The sequence below is a fragment of the Meleagris gallopavo genome, chromosome 1, assembly GCF_000146605.3.
Source record: "Meleagris gallopavo isolate NT-WF06-2002-E0010 breed Aviagen turkey brand Nicholas breeding stock chromosome 1, Turkey_5.1, whole genome shotgun sequence".
Lineage (NCBI taxonomy): Eukaryota > Metazoa > Chordata > Aves > Galliformes > Phasianidae > Meleagris > Meleagris gallopavo.
Window position 1 is genome coordinate 111618108 of NC_015011.2, and position 23245 is coordinate 111641352.

The 23245-nt window shown below is 34.5% G+C and overlaps 1 protein-coding gene across 1 annotated transcript in view; it reads left to right on the forward strand.

Moving 5' to 3' along the window:
• The window catches only part of CFAP47 (cilia and flagella associated protein 47), a 252655-nt gene that overhangs the window by 80983 nt on the left and 148427 nt on the right, over nt 1–23245 (forward strand). Inside the window, 9 exon segments of the mRNA XM_031556783.1 lie at nt 449–546; nt 808–924; nt 6955–7068; nt 7607–7719; nt 9803–9953; nt 10794–10882; nt 14391–14477; nt 18763–18839; nt 21016–21161. Coding sequence (XP_031412643.1) covers nt 449–546; nt 808–924; nt 6955–7068; nt 7607–7719; nt 9803–9953; nt 10794–10882; nt 14391–14477; nt 18763–18839; nt 21016–21161 — 992 coding nt within the window.

The following is a 23245-nucleotide window of genomic DNA, read 5'->3' on the forward strand; positions in this document are numbered from 1 at the left end:
TTTGATTGACACTGAGTTCTTTAAGTGACAAACAACTTAATATAACCTTGAATATGACCTTCTGACTTAAATGTTGCAATTGAAAATGATTCCTGTATATTTTTGTTAGTTTCAGTAGCTGTGTATGAACCTTATATCTATAAAAATAGAAATTTACATGCTTAGGTACCTACATTTACAGCTAAGTGAAGTTAATGTTATCTACTTTCCCTCCAGTTGTAATAAGTACTCTAAAATCAGTAGCAGAGTGTGAGAGTAACATTTAATGGCTCTGGAGATGCCATAATGCCTGGAAACTTCTACATCTGAACATGGCATGAGTCCTTTTACTGTTATTTTCTCTATTCAGTTGTTTCAGAAAGTCATCTTATTTACCCAGAATAAAATTAGTCATCTCAGAAGAGAGATCAAAAGAGATCTAATTCAACCTACTCTGTTTTTAAACTAGGTAAAATACCACTGATGAGATGGATAGTAAATTTTGACCGGGATCTTCTAGATGGTCTGGTATTGGCAGCACAGATGGCAGCTTACTGTCCGTTCTTGGTAAGAACTCTTCTTAATATCTTGCAAGTTTTATCTAGAGCCCAATATTAATTAATGTAAGTTCCTTTGGAACTGTTGACTTCTATGGTTTTTAAAGAAGAAAATACCATTTAGTGAGTATAGAGTCATTATTTCAGTATTTCTTTTTCTCTAGGTATATTCTCCATTGATAATTTTAGTTTAAAATTTAAATCTTATGGATTTCTGAAAGACTGAAAATACTCTGTAGAATATGAAAAGTTTGAATTCTGTCTTCCCTAGATTGCTTCTCACTTTGTAAGGATGTATACTTATCCAAGGACTCCTGCACATTTTCTGCACAACTGTTTGATACTTGTGAATGCTATGCATGCAGTCAGCCTGACTATAAACATAAAGGTAAATGTTTTTGTATGATCAGTACTTATATACTTTTTTATTATTTTTTACATTTATGATAACAATGTATATCAAATTGAGATGAGATTTTACTGAATCAGTTTTGTTTCATGTTCTACTGTATGATGGAAACCAAAATATTTCTTCATATAAATATATTTAATTACAAGTAATTTTCATAGTTTCTTGATTTGTAAAACTGTGTGTGTGTGTGTATATATATATATAAATATATATATAAATATATAATATATATATGTATACAAAACTAGCTGGATAAAAAAAGATTAAGTCAGTTCGGGCATTGTAAATCACAAAATGACAGAATGAGTATGTATGTGTATATATATATATATGGTTAACATTCTAAGGCAACACAGAAAAATATATTGAAGAACTAACATAATGCAGTTGAACACTAAAAAAGTGATAAATTCTATAAATGTTTGGTGGCACTTAAGTTTCTCTTTCTAAATCATATTGACTCATAAGAATTCTTTCACAGGTTTTATACACGAGTAAGTCAGTAACTTTGGGCTGCTGGTGTGAGTAACACTAATCCATCAGGCTCTGGAGTCCTTTATTAGAATCACTTTTATATGTTTGGTAGCACCTCACAAATATCTTTTCTCACATTGGCCTACATATGATGTTAGATATCATTTTTGTTGTCCATAAAACTAGTTTTGTCCAGCTCCAAATCTGTATTTCTTTAAGTGGCTGACTGCAAGCTCTTTATAGGCATGGCTGCTGCCAGTACCATGCAAATGTAAAAGTAAAACCAATTAGCCAGAGACATCTCATCTATTAAAGACGTTGACGTCACAGCTAAACCAAGTGAAAAAAGACTGATCTTCTAAGCTAGTCAAGAAAACTTAGAGGAAGGTTGTACTGAGGCCTTGTAAATTCAGTACAAAACTTATGGCCTGTAATTAACCGTTGCAAAGCTGTATTAAAAGACTACACTCTTACAAGGACTCATGTTGTTATCTTCTATATTCTGGCTGTATGTATTAGTTACTGGAGTACTGGCTATTTAAAATATCTGATTCACTGTTACATTTTCTCTTTTGCTCCCTTATCGATTAAAAATACTATCCTTACCAAAATTAGTAAAAACTAAAAAGCTCTCATCTTTCTCTTGATTTGATGAATGGAGCAGCTTCCATCATGAGTAAACTGAATGTCAGAGACTGGGGTGAGTGTGAAACATATTGAGCTTGTTAGAATTCCAGAAGACATAATGGAATGAACATAGCACTTGTCTGCACACAAGGAAACTTTGCAAAGGAATAAGCAGCATTAGAAGTCAGGGGTAGAGTTGCTGCGTGAACAAAGTTATGAAGGAAGCTCAATTACAACCTTTTTTTTTTCCTTCCATTTGATTAGCAGGGCAAAACTAACCCTACTATTTTCCAGTTGTACTAGCTATTTTTCTGTTCCTACCTCCTGATATATATATACTGTTATAAATGGCCTTATTATGCCATATAAATTTCTTTGCTAAACCAAGAAAATTGACTGTTTCACAGACTTATGACTGGCAGGAACTGTAAAAAGATAATTTGTGTGCAATCTTCAAAATAAAGGCATACTTTGGTTCACCTTTTAATAATAAAAACAGGCAGAAGCTGATACCTCGTAAGGAAAAGATGGAAGATCTCCAGGACATGCACCTTAATGCACTTAGTGTATTTTCAGATACAATGTAATAATATAATAAGTTCACCACATTTTTCAGGTATTCATGTTCTTATAGATGGGGAAGTTCTTTGTACAGATTAAGAACTTAAACAAAGCTATATAATCAGTCAATAGTAGACATTCAAGGTGTGCATTTTAATTGTAGCAAAGACATGCTCTGCAATCAAAATATTCTGGAAGGGAAAAGCGGTAGAGAATATAAGAGATACTTTGTACATGGATTTTCCAGAGTTCATACATGCTTTTCTAAGAGTACTTTAGAAATTTCTTATTCTCCAGCAATAAAAGCAGCTAAATACATACATCTTCTCACTGAAAGTGCCCTAATTTGGGATTATTTTTGATACTCTTGTTTCTTAGATTTAGCAAATTGAAGTGTTCTAACAGTATTGACAAAGTTTTTGACTATCAAGCAAAGTGCTGACACGTCAGAGATACAGGCTGAATATTATTTAAACTTAACTACTCTCAAAGTCGGAGGGCACCCCAGCCCTGTCTGCCCTTCAGCTTTCCCCAGGGGCAATCCCAGCTGCCCAGGCCCTCATGTTACCTCAGGGCAGTTGCAGCACAGTCTGGCTCCAGCTCTCACAGCTTTGCCCTGCCCTGCCATGGGCCCACCCACAGTAGTACGGCCCATCCAGGCCTTGGCCTGGTCCCATCCCCAGGGAGGTGTGCAGTGCTAGGACTGGAACTGCTTGTGGCTGGCCTGCTTCTGCTGGAGTGGTGGGATGGAACAGGCTGTCCTCTTCTCTGGAGCTATTATATTCCTTTGGCTCCCTGTTGTGGAGAGAACAGCTGCCTCTCATTGTGCCTTGGCATCTACCTCTGCCTTCAATTTATCTCCCAAGTTTATAAGAATTACAGTTTCACTGATCTTTCTAGATTTGTGTGTTCTTACCGAGATGGGGATTCTTACATTCAAGACACCAATCATCTTCTTAAAGCATGATATGTCATCACCTGGAGCAGCAAGAGGAAAAACTGCTAAGTTCACTCCTGATAATTCCTTATTTTATTTTCACTTCTGTAGCAGAGGAAGGGTAACTTCTGACAAACTGGAAAAAATAAGGAGGTAAATAAGCTTTTCCTGCACTAGGAAAGCTGTGTTAGAAAGGCTCCTTACATTTTTAAACTTAGAAACCAGTTTATTCTGAAATTTTCTGATCTGAAATTCAGAATGGTTTACACCCATCTGTGACTATGAAAGAGCATCATATTTTCCCACTTCTATGTCAAGTGTAAGTTCATTCTTGTCAGAGAAATTGTGATGGAAATGCTGTTTTGATGTCTTTATAGGAAATGAAGCAAAACTTGTGAGCTCTAGTTATTCTCCTTAGTGTTCTCTAGAATCTTTGAAAAACCAAAGAACTGTTTGCATTGCACAAGAATGCAGTAGGCTGATGGATGTGAATGTTATTTCAAATGCTTGGCATTAGTGCACTTATTTGCAATGTATCCATTAAGAAAACTTAGCTTACCCACTTTTTTCCTGCTTCTTTCTCAGGTATACTGAACATAACTTAAGTAGAACAGTGTTCTCTTAAGCTACCTTTACTGTTTTTACACTGATTTTAAGGGAGACTATACATGTGCTTGAAAGAGAAATCCATTGAGGGTTTCCAAGTAGACAGAAGTCTTGTGTGGTTCAGCTAGTCTTGTACCCAGGATGACAAAATACTGAAGTATATGTGTACTTACCTTCTAAGTGTCTGCATTTAAGCATCAGCTTGTAGCCACCACTGGAAAAGATGATCTAAGCGGTACTTTTTTGGCCTATGTTGTGAACCACTAGGTTGCACTTAGGTTCTTACTTCATGTAAAACTTTTTCTTTGGATGTTTGCTTTAAACTAATGAGTTTTTTTATGTCATGTTGGAAGTAGGTGTCTCCACTGGAATTTCAAATTTTTGTTTTTTATACCCTTTTTCCTCTCAGAATCAGTATGTCATAATGCAGCTTTTTGTAGCTGGCAGTGCTTTGTCAGATGCTGGTTCATCAGTCACCAAGTAGAAGCAGTTAGAGAGTGGAGCTATTTGTGCTTGGATTGATGGATCCATTTGCTTTCTTAGAGCTTCTGTCTCAGGAATTACATCTCAGTTGCTTTTGTGTGGTCCTATTTTTAGGCAATAATGTCAGCTAATAATTACATTTTAATAATGTCAAAAGAGGAGGAAGAGTCAATAAGCAATTTCTAATTAAAAAGAGTTAATTAACTCTTATTGAAAGCTGATCTCATTTCTCTGTATAAAGAATGAAATAGAGAAGAATTTAGACCAATGACTCTAAAAATAATCAATAAATTCTTAATGCACTAATTTCCAGCATCTGAGAAATTATGTCAATGGAAAGACCACTTTATATTTGCCCAATTTCTTATGTCTTTTACACCAGCAATTGCTCTGTTGGCAGAGGCAGATTAGGGATATTCCTAGGGGATCCATAAGTGAAGATCATGTGTATTCTTCAGTGTTGTTACAGCTGCTTTTTTGTTCTGATGCTGAAGTATAAAGTTTTTTTTGGCATACCTATGGGAGGAATTAACCAGAAGAACAAGAGCCTTTCTGCAAAACTTGAAGATAGACTCATTCTTGTTCTGTCCTTTGGAAGAGATATTTACTTTTTCACACAGTCCTTTATTTCTTCTTGAGCTTTTAGAGAGTTGAGTTAGCTGGTTCTTAGAAGTACTGAACTATATTCTCTAATATAAAACTTTCAGTAAACTAGGAGGAAATAAACCAACAAAAAAGCAACCCTAACTCAGAAAGTTACGGTGATAGTGGGAATGTCTAAATATCTCTCCTGCTTTCTAAAAATAGTCCAGAAGAGGAAAAAGGTTTTCTCCATTTTTCAGCCTGCGTGACTAATACAACTAATTTCTTTTCCTAAACTCTTCATTGCTATTTACAATGCAGAGTAGCAGTAGTTATTAAAAAAAAATAAAATAAAATAAAAAAAAATTCTGAGAATGAGAATGAAATATTTAGTTTGATTTCAAGGTTTCTGTTAGGAATTCACATAGGTATGGTTCTTCCCATTGAGTTTCTTTATTGAGCTGACTGTTTTAGGCTTATTATCTACCACTTTTCAGGACATCCTCATTTTCTGATGTCTTGAGGGTAAGTTTCAGAAATTGCAAAAAATTAACAGTTTGTTTTTATTCTTGATTTGTTGTTAATCTCCATACCATCACATCTGCTCTCATCTGGCAGATTTCAGTTAGACTTACTCTTATTTTAGTATGACTCTTCATATTCTTGCTGATTTTCAACCTATGTTACAAGCCTTCTTTATAAAACTCTGCTTGTGGGAATGCATAGAGCCTTTTTCAAAATATTACTGTATTAAATGAGCCTCAGTTATGTAAGGAATTCAAATAAAGTGTCTCAAATGAAAAAGGGTACCTTTTAGAGGGTTTACATACTAATGCAGTAGTTTGATGTTTAAATCTGTTCTCAAGTGTATGCATTTTTCCTTAGGACATGATATTTAATTTAGGAGAGAACTTAGAATTGTAAAAGTTTATTATATTCTAAGATTCTATGTAAGAAATTTAAAAATAGTTAATTTAATTAGTTTGATTCAGGAATTTGTTTGAATTGATGGCTAGATATTTTCTGCCTGTATTTTTTGTGGGAAGTCAGTTCCATTTTCTTTATTTGATCGGACTTAATGAAAAGTTCATGTGATGGTGGAAGAGTTGCTATTTCTCTCGAAGTGAGACAATAAAGACACTGAGGACTAAGACTTTGACGTGTTCTACAGCTGCCATTTAAATTCATTTTTCTAAATCAAATATTTAAGATTCAGTAATCCTATATATAGCAATTTGGCATTTGCAGTAAAAATAACTATATGCTTATGTTCCTTTGTTAGTTGGATTGTGTTCATACAGAGTTGCAAAACTGTACGTAGGAGTACTTGGGATGGCATTTTACATAGTAAACTGAAAGATTAAAAAATCTTTTTTAAAAGACAAAAATACATGTTTCAGTTAACGGGTTTTACTTGCTTTTTCTATTATGCTTCACTAAATAATAAAATAAACATGTTTTTGCTGAAGTCCGAGGAAAAAAGGTAGGTTTAATTTTTAGCATAGGTTTATTACCAGAGCATGTCAGTGTCCTTAAAGAAATAGTACTTTTGTACACTGACAAGATTGTTATTCATCTGAGCTCTGAGCCTACATCAGTTACTAATAGGTTGCAAATATTTGTATGTTAAGAATTTATCTTAAATTTTTTGTTTTGCATCTTTGTATCTTTATAAACTGTCAGGCAAATTTTAACTTAATATCTGATTGTTATTTCTTTTATGTTTTCAATACTAGGCCACAGATATCTGTGATCCAAACCCAATCATGATGCTTATTCTGTGTGTCTACCTATATGAAAACCTCCCTCACTACTTACCTAAGAAGACTGTAGGATTTACAGGTGCTCTCCATTAGCAACTATTGTTAAACAGGTACTGATACCACTGAATTTAGTTTTGTAGAAGCATCAAGTTATAACATGCTGTATATTATTATATTATGTAGATACCACAACAAAAAAAAGGGTTTCATGTCATTTTGCTACTAAATGTAGAAGAGGAAAGAATTGTCTTTTTTTTTTTTTTTTCTTCTTCAGGATTGGGATCCTGACTTCTTGCTGCTGTTTTAATCCTTTGCTTGTGAGCACAGAAAAAATCAACAAATTTAAGAATCTTTTCTGAGATAAAGATACAAGAGAATCAGTGATTAACAGTTGGCATTAGCATGCAATGTACAATGCAAAAAAAGTACTCAGAAAAATTCAAGTCTAACAGTCTGTGGGATGTCTCCACTGCTTAGGGAGAATAATGATCTGCCTAGTAGTTTGAAGTACTGTCTTATTTTGTGATATCCTTCATTCATATTTTGGAAGATAGCTCCAGAATTGTTTTTTATGTTTTAAAAATTGAATAAAAATATGATGATTTTGTTGTTATTCTTGTGATAGATTCGTCTGAAAAACCCGAGCATTAAAACTTTGGCATACACCGCTACTCTTGTAGGAAGAGATGCTGATAATTTCTTATTGCCTGAAGGAAACACTGTAATAATTGCCCCTAAGTAAGTAATTAGTTTTTAGTGCTATAAGAGCCAGAGGAATCGCAGAATGGGATTTATAGGACCATAGAATCATAGGATTGCTCACATTGGAAAAAACCTTAAACATCATCGAGTCCAACCACAACCTAACCATACTACCCTAACTCTAACAACCCTCTGCTAAATCACGTCCCTGAGCACCACATCCAAATGGCTTTTAAACACATCCAGGGATGGTTGAATGGGACCGCAAGGATCATCAAGTTACAACCCCCCTGCCACAAGCAAGGCTACCAACCTCCAGAAAAGTTTCATTTTTTTCTTAGTGTTTTCTTCAAATAAGAATTAACAGAAAAATGTAATGTTAGAAAACGTCATGTATTTCTCTGAATACTGTGGCTGTTTTTCACTTCATCTTGCATGTTGAAGGCTTAGAAATTCACCTGATATTCCTCAAGATATTTTTAAGATATTACTTTTGTGTTCATCGCCATCCAGTTCTCAGATCCCAAGGCAGTTTTCAGTAAGGATTTTATTTTTCTCTGTGTTCATCATATAACAGAGTTAGAAGACCTCCTTGATAGCAATAGTAATCTAGGGACAAATTATGTCATTACTGCCATCAAGTTATAGCACTTATGCCCTCACTCTAATTGTTCAACTTACTTGAGAGGATTTATGAATTGAGTTCACTTGAAAAAGCAGCTGTTCTTACCACAGTTGTGAAATAAATGTAAATTAACATGATGCTAATAAACACATGGCTTGCTGATTGCTGTTACAAGTCCTTTGCCTCACCATTTACCTGTGACTGTGTACTCACAGTACATAATAGGCATATTTCACACACCGCCAGTAGTTTGAATGTGCTTTAGAATTCCCAGTTGGCAGAAGACTAATAAATTACACAATTTTTCTGCACTTCTATATTTAAATTCTCTCTTTCCTCCCCTCCCCCTCCTCAGGCTGCTCATATGCAGCTAATCATTTAATAGGGAAGGCTGATGTGTGGTGGGGAGAGGTTTTGTTTTGACTTTAGTATTTGTCATCTCTTCCGGAAAAACAACAAACAAGTCTGTATGTTACAAATACAACTTTTTCTCATATATGTTTTAATTAGTTCCTCTGAAGAATTATTTGAATATTATCAGCTTGCATAATTTACAGAATTGCAGGATTTTTTTTTTGAGATTATTGACTTTCTACCATCTTTTTCATATTGTTTATTATTTAAAATTTTTTTGAACTATATAGAATAGTTCAATGAAAGTTACACTAGTCAACAGAAATTTGGCTATATATTTTGTGGTTTTCTACTAGGAACTTTAAAAATTTGCCTGTTTTTCTGTTTAGAAGAAGATCTCTGTACTCTGATCTATCCTCTGATAGAAAGGCAGAATACTTTTATAACTCAGTGTTTTTTTGCTTTTAGAAATGCTAATCTTGGTATTATAGAGTGATTTTGAGTGCTTCAAAGTGTGAGCTTCAGCTACTGAACTTTGTTGTTGGTCTTGCTTAATTGTGGACTAATGCAAATCATGTTATTTTTACCCTTTTCCTATCTGAAACTTGATACGTTGTTTACATGAGATTACTTGGATTTTTTCCATCTCTTTGCTATTCAACTTCACTTACTATTTTGAAGGTTCTTTTACTCAATTATTTCAGTCTTGGGGATTTTATTAAAAACTTCTAGATCTGCCTCATAGTATACACAGCAGGATGTTCAGCTGTTTAACATACAAAATTGTATTCAAATAGGGGAGCATAAAGTAGATCAGTTGTTGGCTTAGGGCAATTATATAATGTGAGGGGACTTTTTCTGATTGTGTGTGGAAAGAAAAGTAAAGTTACATACTGAAGACGTAAAAAGCAGTAAGGACTTATATCGTTCTTTTTTTTATCTATTTAGTTCTTTTATTAGAATGTTTAAAGTGCTCTTAGACAGGAGGTTGAACTACAGCGAAGTGTTTCTGAAGAAGCAAGTGCCATCTTCCCTTTCAAAGACTCTAAAATATGCTCCTGAAATGATATTTCAGAATAATTCTTGAATTACAGTTTTATGCCTAATTATTCAAAGAATTATTACTGTTATTTTGCCTAGGAGTCAAACAACTATAAATGTGGAATTCACTTGTCGTTTTCTACATCCTGCTGAAGCAGTGTTGCTACTGATCTCAAAGAGATTGGGTGGAATAGGTGGTGCCACACTTACATTCTCCCTGAAATCTGAAGTCAAGCATATTGAACCTGCTGTAAGTCTATGTGTGAAATTATTATTGTCACAAAAAATATTATTCAGATATATGTTGTATCAGTCAAAAGTGACCTGAGGTAAGAATCAAAAGATGAGTAACCATCAGCATTAACCTTTGATCTATTGATGCTCAACTTTCCAATTTTAGCTTACGTATATGCAGAGAAATGCAAAGAGGAATATTTGAGATATGTAAGGATGTACATCTCACAGAGATCTCAAATAAATTAAATTTTTTTTCACAGATTGCTCTGAAAATAAATCTGGATCTCTTTCAGCATGTGCATGTTTTTGGAAATTTTTTTGAAAAGGTGGTAATATGCTTCTTCATCCTTGTCTGATGAAAACTTGTTTTAGATGTTGGCAAAAATTTGTGAGCTTTTTTTGTTTTGATAGTCTTTAAATTTAAGATACATCCTAGAAATAGAGCAGAGATAGTAATAATTTCCAACATTTGTTATCAAACATTCTTTTAGCAGATCTGGATAAATCCTTTTCTGAAGTAGATGGAGTTTATATGATTCTCCTTTCTTACATGACACATTTTATACCATAGCAATAGCCACTGATGTTAGAAAGTATGGTTGGGTCAGGAATAAAGAAAGAGAACATGAAAAGCTTGGTCTTGCTCATGTGCTGTCATTTTCAAGGTGGAGGAAATTAAACATGTTTAAAAAGAAGTAAGCTTTAACTCTACTGGCAGCAAAGTATTTAAGTTGTGTGAATTATATAGTTATCAGTGGTTAAATTCTTCTTAGTAATACTGTCCTGGTAGTATTTCCAATGGATGTGGTTTTGCAATTTTTTCACACTTATATAAATTTTTGTTCTCTTATAGGATACATTAAAATGCAAATCTCCATGTTATGAGATGAAGAAAGTTGTCCTAAATGTTACTAATCCCTTCAGAACTGATGGCATATTCAGGTAGACAGTGCTATAAAGACAAGTCTTTAATGTTCATGCTGTTTTATCAGCTGTTCCATATTTTTCATATTCTGTTTAAAAATGTAAAAACTTCAGCTTAAATTATAGGGTTTTACGTTATCAGAATTGTTACAAGTACTGTGAAGTGGAAACTATCATGATAAATAAAGAAGATGAATAAGCCTTAATTGTAATCCATCTCAGTATAAGCAATAAGGTTAGAGCTTTAATCAAATGGAGTTCATGAACTTTGCTTGTATTTTCATGTTTGGCTGAGATCCAGCAGAATTCTATAGAGAATCAAGCTATGTTAATTAATGGTTGTTTTCCCCCAATGTTCTTTATCCTGCTGTTTAAATTATTAAGCATGCAAAAGAAAGAACATATTTTTGCCTTGAGGCTTGCATCTCTATCAGTTAATCTAATTTTTAATTTGCATTCATCATAGATGTAACAACTGCAGAATTAAGGGTTTTTTTTTTAAATAAAAGAGTAGAATGCTGTGCCTCTTTATAAATCTCTGTTTATAAATCTCTGATCTGTATTTTGTCTTTAATCTTTAAACATCAGTTCTTATAATTCATTTATTTACAAGAACCATTTTCCATAACTTTCAAACTTATTTCATTGATCTATTCAATGTTCTCCATAGGCTGCAAATGAAATTTCTCTTCCATCCACAGTGTTGTTATGGTATAGACACCTGTAAGAGGATTGCTTTCATCGCTCCACTGGTGCTCCAATAAGTCTCCTACGTGTTAATCATATAGAATCAGGATCATTAAGGTTGGAAAAGATCTCTAGATCATCCAGTCCAAGTGCCCCCCTATCACCAATATTTCCCCACTAAACCATGTCCCTTAGTACAACATCTAAATGTTTCTTGAACATTTCTAGGGACAATAATTCAACCACCTCCCAGGACAGCCTACTCCAGAGCTTGCCTACTCTTTCGAAGAAGAAAATTTTCCCAACATCTAACCTGAATCTCTCCTGGTGCAACTTGAGGACATTTCATCTAATCCTATTGCTAGTTATACAGAAGAGGCTGATCCCCATGTCACCACTACCTCCTTTCAGGTGATTGTAAATAGCAGTAAGGTCTGCCTTGAGCCTTCCCTTCTCCAAAGTGAACAATCTCAATTCTCTCAGCTGCTCCTCATAAGACCTGTGCTACAGAACCTCTCAGCTCTGTTGCCTTTCTTTGGACATGCTTCAGGGCCTCAATGTCTTTCTTGTAGTGAGGGACCCAAAACTGAACACAATATTCAAGGTGCGGCCTCAGCAGAGCTAAGAACAGGGAGACGGTCATTTCCTTACTTCCGCTGACAACACTTATACTAGCTAGGATGTCATTGACCTTCTTGGCCACCTGGGCACACTGCTGGCTCATGTTCAGCTGAGCATCGACCATCACTACCAGATCCATTTCTTCCACATAGTCTTCCAGCCACTCTGCCCCGTACCTGTAGTGTTGCCTGGGGTTATTGTGGCCAAAGTGCAGGACCAGGTTTGGTCTTGCTGAACTTAATCCCATCGGCCTGCACCCAGTGATCCAGCCTGTCCAGATCCCTCTGAAGGGCCTTCCTACCCCTAGGCAAATCAACACTTCCTCCCACCTTGGTGTTATCTGCAACTTACTGAGGTGCACTCAGTCCCCTCATTCAGGTCATCAATGAAGATACTGAACAGGACATGCTTCACTACTGACTTGCGTGGAATACTACTTGTGACCAGTAACCAGCTGAATTTAACTCCATTTTCCACCCGCCTTTCATGAACCCGTGCTGGCTGTGCCTGATGCCGTGGTTGTCCCACACATGCTGTGTGATCTCACTCAAGGTGATCTGCTCCATAACCTTTCCTGGCACTGAGTCAGGCTGACAGGCCTATAGTTCTTCAGATCCTCATTATGACCTTCTTGTAGATGGTAGTTGCACTGGCAAGCCTCCAGTCCTCTGGAAACTCCAGCAGGAATGATGATAGATGGTGGAAAGTGGCTCGGCAATCACCTTTTCCAGCTCCCTCTGCACCCTTGGGTGAATCCCGTCCGGCCCCATGAACTTGTGACAGTTCAGTCTCTAACTGTTTCCAACTGAACTGTGGAAGTTTTATTCTGCTCTCCGTCCCAGACATCCAGATCAGAGGATAGAGTACCTTAAGGATAATTGGTCTGACTTTTAAAGATAGACATCAAGAAAGCATAGGAACTTCAGCCTTTTCCTTATTTTTAGTGGTCACATTCCCTGCTGCAGCCATTAAAGGATGGAGATAGCCCTCCTCTTACTACTGTTACTGTAAGTAATTTACTTATTACTGTTAATAAATTTGTAAACATGTTTTTTGTTCTCTTTTAGTCCAGCGTCAAAGTTGAGCTCAAGATGGGTTTTTGTTTTTCTAATATTCTTCTTGCATGCCCTAACAACTTCTTTGTTCTCTCCCCAAGTTTCCCATCCCTTCTTGCAGAGGAGGTAGACTCATTTTCTCCTGGAGCCTCAGGAAAAGTTCCCTGTTCAGCCATGCCTGTCATCTTCCCTGTTGGCTCATCTTTCTGCTCAGAAAACGTATTTGTTTTGTTTGCCTTTTTTCTCAGTCACTGAGGTGGTTATCGAGACTGTCTGTAATCTGTTCTATGATTTGGATAGCTCTCAGAATAGATTAAAGTGATTAAGTAGTTTAATTTTATATGTATCATTCAACAACTACTTGCAGTAATTATGAATTTGGGCTGCAGTTTAACCAGTAATCTACAATTAAATGTTTCTTTGGATAGTTTTTCCAGTGTTTAGAGACATCTACTGTTCCACAAGGGGTAGTATTGCTTATTTGCAAATAACACTAGGAAATATACTTGTGATATCAAGGAAGTAGCTCTTCTACCAAAAAGAGAGCTAAAAATCTTAAAAATCTTAAAACTACATGTATGATGTAGTATTATCTAAGAAAAGTGCAAATTAAAAGATGAGCCTCTTTGATTTTTTGTCAAATATATAGCAAATATCAGATTTTCAAAAGCTGTGAATTATGTAGCATAAATTATATTTTAGAATGTTATTTCTAACTTAAAATATCAGTATTGCTTGTCTTGAAATGCACATTATTTTTGTTTTTAATGTTTTATTTTAAACAGTTTTTTTTTGAAAGAAAGTTGGTTTCCTTGTCATAACATGGCATGTCCTGCAAAACGTTCCTATGATAACAGATCAATCTGTAGTATTGATTAAGAAGCAGTTTAAAATAATATTCAGTAATCTGGAATATGTGTCTCAGGATTTACATGCTTACAAAACCTTTAAAATTTTCATTATTAAATTGTGCAAATTATTTTAAGTTTTTAAATCAAGAAGAATTTACCAAATTACTAAATATTTTTAATAGTATTTTGAAAGTACTATAAGCTGAAAACAGTAGGCTTCTTTATCAAGCATTTAAAAATTAGAATAAAGTAGCTTTTGTTCCTCATCTTGCTAGTAAAATGTATTATTTATGTGTACTTGCCATATTCCAGGGTCATTTTCCTGGAATCCACAAGTTACTTAAGTCAGCCAGAACAAGTACATCAAGCCAGGCAATTAAAACAGGAGCAAACATTCAGGTAAGTTTTGAATGGTAATTGCTAATTATAATGTAGGACAAGGATTAATGGCCTAAAACTTGAATGTAGGAAGTTCCATACTAACATGAGGAGGAACTTCTTTATGGTAGGAGTGGCGGAGCACTGGAGCAGATTCCCCAGAGAGCTTGTGGAGTCTCCTTCTATGGAGAGACATTCAAGACCCACCTAGCTTCCTACCTGTGTGACCTACTGTAGGGTACCTGCTTTAATGAAGTGGTTGGACTCAATGATATCTTGAGGATCCTTCCAACCCCTGTGATTCTGTAATATATGGAGTTGTACAGTTTTATTAGCATTATATATATGTGTATATTTGTGTGCATAGCAGTTGTAAAGAATTATAGGCGAGGACATGGAACCATAATAGAAAGAAGCAGTATTTTAAAAAGAATTTTGAGATTGTTTTTGAGATTGTGATTGAGATTTACTGAAACAGTTGAGAAAGAAAGATATGCTATAAAAGGTAAAAATGAATGTGATATCCTTTCTAGAAAAAGTATCATGTAAAGTAGAATTAAAAGGTGAAATATTGATGCTGGGATGTGGACAACCATGATGACTTAGGTGGCTGAAGTATTGAAAAAAGTGTCAGTAAGATTGACTAGCTCCAGGTCACTAGAACTTAGAAGAAGGAATAGTTCTGAATCCTGGAATGAAGTCTGTAGATTCATTTGAAGGTACAACTGCCTATTATATATGGGCAGTCCAGGGAATTCAGATTGTGCTGAAGTCTAAAATATTGCAGGTTCTGTAGGCCCCTGGAGCTGCAAATGAGAATGAGAGGATGTTAGTACAGAATTATTGAAATAAATTAATATAATTTTGTGTCTAGACATTATTCCTTAAACAGACCAACAGTAGATTTTCTAGCATAGGGAATCTGGAAGGTGAAGGAGAGTTCAAAACAAGTGTTATAAATGTAATGAAATCACAAAAACTGAAAAGCAGAAAGTAACAGAGAGATAAGGAGATATATATCAAAAAGATGGAACAATGTTTAAATAGATTTATAGTCCAAAAGAATTTCTGTCTTCACTATCTCTAATTGTTAGACAGTGAGATAAGTATCAAGAAGTTCAGATGAACAGCAAGAAATCTTTAGGAGCATTGAAGAAGAGAGATGTAGATCAGAATCATTCATAGTCAAGGTAAAAAAAGAAAGAGACAATCCAAAGAACGTTTGGCACTCTTTTCATAACACTATCTGGAAATGTCCCAGCTTAGATCACTAATATCTAATACAATTTTTTGGAACCAGCCAGACATTACAAATTGCACTGTTTTAATAACTGTCAGCTTAATAACTCTATTCTTCAGCCGCAGACTGAAAGTTTTAATTCTAAGTTCTTTAAAATAAAATCATAACCATAGCTTGTGTCTGCGTCAAGGTATAATTCGTGGTTGCAGTCAAAACCTCTTTTTCCACCTGTAGCTGAATGATCTTTGTGAGAAGGGTGGTGGTTTTTCTTTTATCCAATTGACTTTTTTTTCTTTTATGTATATTGTGATAAATGTCATTAGACTTTTTTCAAGTTACACATTTTTCTGTGCTTTTTGAAGCCCTCGACACCTCAGTAGTTGTCCTTGGCCCACATCTGTGTTCCAGTATGGTCTTCTCCTCATGGGAGTAGAACGAGATGAAGAGATGCTACATGGCCCAGGAATTCAAATACAAAACTATGTTGAGCTAAAACTACGGGCTTAGTCCCACAGTTAGATCAAGGATCCTTTGCCATCATGTCTAAACAGCATATGGTTTTGGAGCTCATCTTCTTCAACATATTTCATACAGTAGAATTGAATGTTAACGTGGAGTAAAATGATTGGTGTGTGAGGTCTGCTAGGACATTGCTGTGAGCTTAAAAACATAGCAAAATGTCTGAGTAGACTAATTTTATGGCAGCATTAAACTGTTCTGTCCAACCTTATTTCTCAGTTATTTAAAGGGAGCATACTGAGCAAAACTGAGTACAGGCGTCTTAAACAATTATATTCTTCTAATTTTTATTATTGCAAGAGTTGTTATTTATTTTATTTTAGTGGAATGAGACATAATGTATATCTGCCACAAAACAGTTTTCTTTCTTTTTCCCCTTCATTCATCTTCACTACTTTATTTTTGTGAGAATAAACTTATAGAGATAGACCTTCATATCAGTGCAACAAGTTTCTCAGTCATTCGCCTCCAAAAATGGGATTTATGAAAACCCCAGTGAAGACTTGTTGTGTTATGTATGGTCTTAATGTATAATGTCATCATTACATTATTATATTTGTTGTCAGTTTTCATATAGCTTTTAAACAGTTCATGGTTTCTGTAATGATTTCTTTGCTCTAGTCTCTGTCTTCACAATCACACCTGGGCATTCTTATTCGAAGGTAAAGCACTGAAATAGGAAATTTGTAATTTTGTACTTTTATGTGAAATAAGATAAATAATTATTTCTTAGTATAAAATATATATTATGTTGAATCCACATACTTCAGAGATCATTTTCCCTTCTGAAAAATAAAAAAAAGTATAGATATTAAACTGAATCTCTAGGGTATCATATTCTGAGAATTTTACAAGTAAATTTATTTAAGGTTGTGATTTTTTTTTAGCACAGCAAGATTAACACTGTAAGAGGGACCAAGTAGCTAGCAAATGCTGTACATTATAATTGTTTGCTTTAAGCTGGCTCATCAAATTTTACTGCTAGAGGAGAATTACTTTTATGTGTAGATAATATTAAACCCAAGTCTAGAGCTGAAAAATTTACTTGCAGTTATTTTTTTTTAAGATACATTATAGAATTTTTTTTCATCAGCTGTTGGCTTTTGCCTGTACTTACTTTAAATTAAACAAAACTGTCCTTCCGTAAATGTAACAGCAGAACTCCTGAACTCCTTCAACACTGGTAGAAATTATTTGTGAAGGACAAAAAAAAAAAAGAAAAAAAAAAGAAAAAAAAGTAATAAAAAAAAAGAGAAAATAAGAAGCACAGTTTGATTTGGAGGAATGGGAATAAGCAAAGAGTGTTGTAAACTTTTTTTTTTCAGGCATATCTGTTCATTTCAAGTTCACTTGGAAAACAATAGTATCATGAACAGAGTAGGGTGCTTAGGTTAAAATTTATCCTCTTCATTCCTTTTTCTCCTTTTTCAGAAAAAAATTTGTTAGGTTACATGTGAGTGATTAATTGCACTATTACTGTTTATGGACCATTTCTGTAGCCTTGGTGTAAAAGAGGTTGGGAGAAACAAGCTTAGCTGTTTCCAGACTTTCTCATTCTACTTCTTCAGGGCTATAGCCTTGTGGAAAAGAACTTTGCAAGTGAACTAAATTAACTGAAGCAGGAAGATAACGATTCATATCTCCCTATTTTTTTGCCAAGAAAAATGCAAATGTTCAACTGCCTATATTGCGTTTTTTTTCTTAAATAATTGTAGCCCATTTCCTCTAGGAGAAAATGATAGCTTATAAGTTTTAAATAGTTTGTGTGCTACTGATTCAGTCTGGGAACTGCTGTGAGATCATTTAAGTATTTTTGAGACTATACCAAAATTTGGTGTTTTGAAACAGTATAGTATGTCTTGGAGAGCAGAGATATTTATTTAAAATATTTATTTTAGAAAATTGCATTTAGTGATTAACTTGTCTAATTTTTCCTGTTAAGGTATAGTAGGATGAAACCACGCTGTTTTATGCTCTGAATAGAAATTGTAATATATCTTTTAAATCTACTGGTATGTAACGTTAAATAAATAGGATTTTTAGATGTATTTCTAGAATAGCTTTTAAGGGGAACATTGAAAAACTGATATGAAATCAACTGAGTTATCAGTGAAATGCAAGGCCTTTGCATTTTGCATTTCAAGACCTCAGGGTGTACCAGGGAATAATTATCTATTGTCATAGGATACTGAACTGATAAAGAGAAAAATTGTGTAGAAGGTATTATTGGACGGGAATGCTTTTGACTAATATATATATATTTTTTTTTAACATAGAGTTTGGTTTATATGAATACTGCAGAGTTATTACAGAAGTTAACTGAGGAACCTTGTTCTACTTTCGTTATAAATATGACTCCCAATGTATATCAAAGAAATTAAGTAACCATTGTTGATAAATAGTTGGTTCCAAAATATATATATATTTTTTTCATTGAAAACATTTGAATTTCCTGTATTTATGTATACAAAAAGAAAAAAAATCTGTCTATTAACAGAAATACTAATGTCCAGTTTTGGTCTATTGCTTTCCTTTGTTTCCTTCTAGTTCTGAAAATAATGTGCTAAACTGTGAAAACAGGACACTGCCCAAAGAGCCAAATGAAGTCAGAAACTTTAATTGCTGTAAGTATCTCTATAGCACTATAACCTCTTACCTTATTAGTAGCAATTAAAGCATCTGATTCTGAAATCTGAAAATACACTTGGTAATTATTATTTAGTAGAATGTATTATTTGTTGAATTGAGTTAATTTATTTTTAAAGCTGCACTATAGGCCTAGTGACTTTAACATAAATAAATTTAAAAGTGCTTATTTCATTCTTTTAAGACTGCACGGGAGTTTGCTCTGGAGCTTCAGCTTTTCTGCTTATCTTTGAAAGTATCCATAGATAGTACAGATATTGTTTTTATTTCCTATGAAACAGAAAATGAAAAAGTTCTGTAAAAACATATGAATCTGAAGCTGTCAAAAGTCCTCTTGAGCAAAATTTGACCTTACAAAATGAATTCTGTCCTTTTGGAAAATATTTGTTTTCATGAAGGTATATGGAGAACAGATTTGTAATCTAATTTGAATCACCTACCCTTCCATTTACGTTAATTTCTCATATTGTATTCTGAGATATGATTAACAGCTAACTAATACAGCATTCGTAAAAATTCATAAAAATGTATTTACCTTAACTAATGAAGTAGTTTACAACTATTGTAGTAATTTATGAACAGCTTTCAAAGCAAGCTTAGCTTCAGATCAGAGCTGCAGAGACATTTATTATGTTTTAGATTTGTAGGAACCTAAATGTATGCTTTTATTTCTTATAGAAGTGTAATTCTGCTGTGACAATAATTTTTCATTCTTCTCTCTGTAACATGGCAAACAAAACCTAAATAAGAGTCTTCTCTGTGTTTACATCCTGAACTGAGGAGACATTACTGTTAAGGGGCAAGAGAAGTCCTAAGTGGAAAGCAGGCATCAGGAAATACATTTTTGTTTTTCTTGGAGCAGCCACAGTATAAGGCTGCTTTTATTAAATCTGAATTATGTAGTGAATGTGCCTCCTTTGGCAACTGTTTAATTTTTCACAATCCAGGGAGCAGGTAAGGAGGGAGGGCTCTCACAAGACTCACTGTTCCACAGTTTGAAATACTTTGGATGAGAAACATTTGAACAGGAGACTAGTTTGGGAAATAGTAAAACAGTGAGAAAAAAATTAAATAATTAAAAAAAAAAAAAAAAGGCATTACCCTGTTGGATGGAAGGGTAAAAATGGACCTTTATATTTGTTTGTTTTTGTAGTCGTTTATATTAGCTTTGGAAACAGCAGATTCATGTGCAACTTAGCTGTTGGCTGAATTGTGAATGTTGGGAAATTCCTTTTGTTTGAAAACTATTCCTTCAGTTTGAATTATGGGGAGAAGTAGTATTTGGACGTGGGAGGTGCGGATGATTACGGTTTTCTTTAGTGAAGCTCTTGGTGTTTGGGAGGGAGGTGGTGAATCATTTATATTTAATTAGCCAGAGTGTGAAGTAAGTTTCTTATTTAGCCCGGCTTGAACATGCTGGGTTGAACCAGATAAACTGCAGGGGACCCTTCCAGCCTCATCCATTCTACAGTTCCGTGATCTGTCTTCATTTCAGTTACCTGCATTTCTGCTTTCCAGTCTGTTGACCTTTCTAGAGTGTTAGACAGCCAAGGCTGAACACAAATCAAATTCTAAACTGTTGTACATTACCCAAATTTGGTTAGTAAGGGAAAAGCATTCACTGAGAAAGTTGCCTGAACCTGCCACATTCACCGGTAAGATTCTTAGTGTCTTAGGAAGAATGTAATTTGTCAACACAATGTTTAATTTAAAGCAGTGCAAAAAAAGTAAGCTTGACTGAACTTAGTTATTATTAATTCTGGAGAATTTCATATTATAACAACATCTTTCTGCTGCTGAGGGCAAGGCAGTTCATTTAAATAGTATTAAACTGGAGTATTAAAGAGGAGTTATTTAGTTATAGGCTGTACATCTTTAAAGAGTTTTTATTGATAGTGAGAACACTCTATTTTCTTTGATTTTGTTTCAGTACATGCAATAATCATAGAATCATAGAATCACCAAGGTTGGAAAAGACCTGCAAGATCACCCAGTCCAACAGCATGCAATATTGCAGGAGGTTTACACAAGTGTAACGTTGGAATACCTTTAATACCAACTGTTACAGCAGGCTGTATGCAGTATCCTAGGCAGATGCAATATATTATGTCTCGTTCTGTTCTAGCTGAGCAACCATTAAAACTTTTTTGACAGCTGTCCAGTCCAGCCTCCTGCCTGAGTTCTTCATTCCCCAGGAAAAACTGTTCTTGGCAGGGAGAAGTTCTGCAGCCCTAGAGATTCACTTTCTTCCATTTAATCTGGAAAAACGTTATTGCACTGTCATTCTGGCTAATGAAATGGTAAGAATGGAAACTAAGTTCTTTAAGTGGTTTTCACATGATATCCTAGTCAATTAAGATAATTTCTGTAAAGCTTTCAGATGTTTCAGGTGATCTATGCTCAGACTTGCGGAAGTGAAAATATTTTCATTTTCTGTTTTTTTGTTGTTGTTTGTTTGTTTGTTTTGGTTGAAGAATAATATTCATATAATTATTTCAGGCAAATGTTGCTTAAGAAGATCAGGAGATTGCACAAAGCTGCAAGTTTTAGCAAAGAAATTTAAATCAAAATTCACCGTTCTTTTATATCAAGAAAAGAAATTAAAAGCATTTGCCTGTTGTACATGAATACTGACCCTTGATTCATGTAATCTGAGATTTCCTTTGTTTTTAAATGAAATTGATTTAATCAAATTACCAAGACCTATTTCTGATCAACTTTCAGAGTTTAAAATTTGCAATACAACTCTTTTGATATTCCTGTAATCCTATATCTCAGTGGCCACAACCTTCTTATTTTCTCTTTTCACCTCTTTAACCTCTTTGCTGTGTTTTGCAGCTATCAGCTATCAATGTTTTTCAACATCCTGTTGTTTGTCTAATCCTCTTTTATGTGTGGTTGATCTCAAGGCTTGCATTCTGTTTCTTACATCCATAATATAAACTGTGTTTCAGTTTTTTCTTTATGCCATTACATGTATCTGCTATTCTGTGTTTTGTTTTTTGTTTGTTTTTGTGATTTGTAAGAATACATCCAAAACTACACGACTTATTCTTTTTCTCCTGCAGGTTCTTAGCTTCCATGCTTTTGCTTACTACAGAGCAAGTGATTACTGCTAGTGTTCAGTATTTGTATGTTTGGTGTTTGTTTGTATTGTTTAACCAGGTTATAGCACCTGGCCATTTTTATTTTTCCCTTATTTTTAAAGGAAAATAAGACCAATACAATGATGCTCAAACCTGTTTGTCTGACCCTATTTGATATTTGAAACCACTGGCAATTATTATTTATTTATTTTTTTTTTTAAGTAAAGAAAGCCATGATTGCAAACTTTAAAGAACACACTGTTCAGTTGTGGTTTAACTCCAGTAGGCACTCCCCTCTGTTGCGGGGTGAGGCAGAGAATCAGAAGAGTAAAAGTGGAAGAACTCAGGGATTGAGATAAAAAGCAATTTAAGAGAGAAAGCAAAAACTGCTTGTGCAAGCAAATCAAAATAAAATTTTGTCCACTATACCCCATTGACAGGCAGATGTAAGACTGTCAAATCCAGAGAAGCAGGGCTCATCATGGGTAACAGTTTCTTGGAATGATCAATGCCATCATGCCAAACGTCCTTCCTTCTGCTTTCCCTCCAATTTTATTGTTCAGCATGATGCTATATGGTATGGAATATCCTTTGGCCAGTTTAGATCGGCTGTCCTTGTTCTATTGCCTCCCAGCAACTTTTGCACCCACAGCTGTACACTGGCAGGGAAGCATGACAGGTTGGAATGTCCTCGGCTTTGTTTAAGTGCTGCTCTGCAGCAGCTAATACAACTCTGTATTATTACCAGCATTTTCATTAAAAATCCAAAACATAACATCATGTAAGCTTCTTCAGAGAAAATTACCTCTATCCCATTCAAAGTCAGAACAAATTGTCTTGAGTTTCTTGAAAAGCAAATTATCTTGAAAGAGATATGTTCTGTTAATGCCAACAGTCAGACAGTAAGCGTGCGCCATAGCCTTAACTTACTGAGATCATAGAATCACCTCCACAGAAGTTATATAAAAGCCACTGTGTCAGAACTTAGCTATTTTTGTTCTTAGTTCTGTGAAAACAAAATCAATGCAGTGCTCAGCGTCATTCAAAAAGAGAATTTTTTAGTGGAAGAAATAATTATCAAAATAGGAACCCTCTTACCCATATAACAAGCTGTAGTTTCACATCTTGAACTTTGTCTGGAGTTCTAGTCACTCCAGCTAACAATATAATAGGAAATAAGGATTAAAAAAGAGAAGTAAGAATGACCAAAAGTATGCAATGGTTTCTTTGTGATGGAAGATACTAAAAAGACATTAATTTCATTTAGTTAAAAAGAGATGTTTTAAGGGACAGAAAAG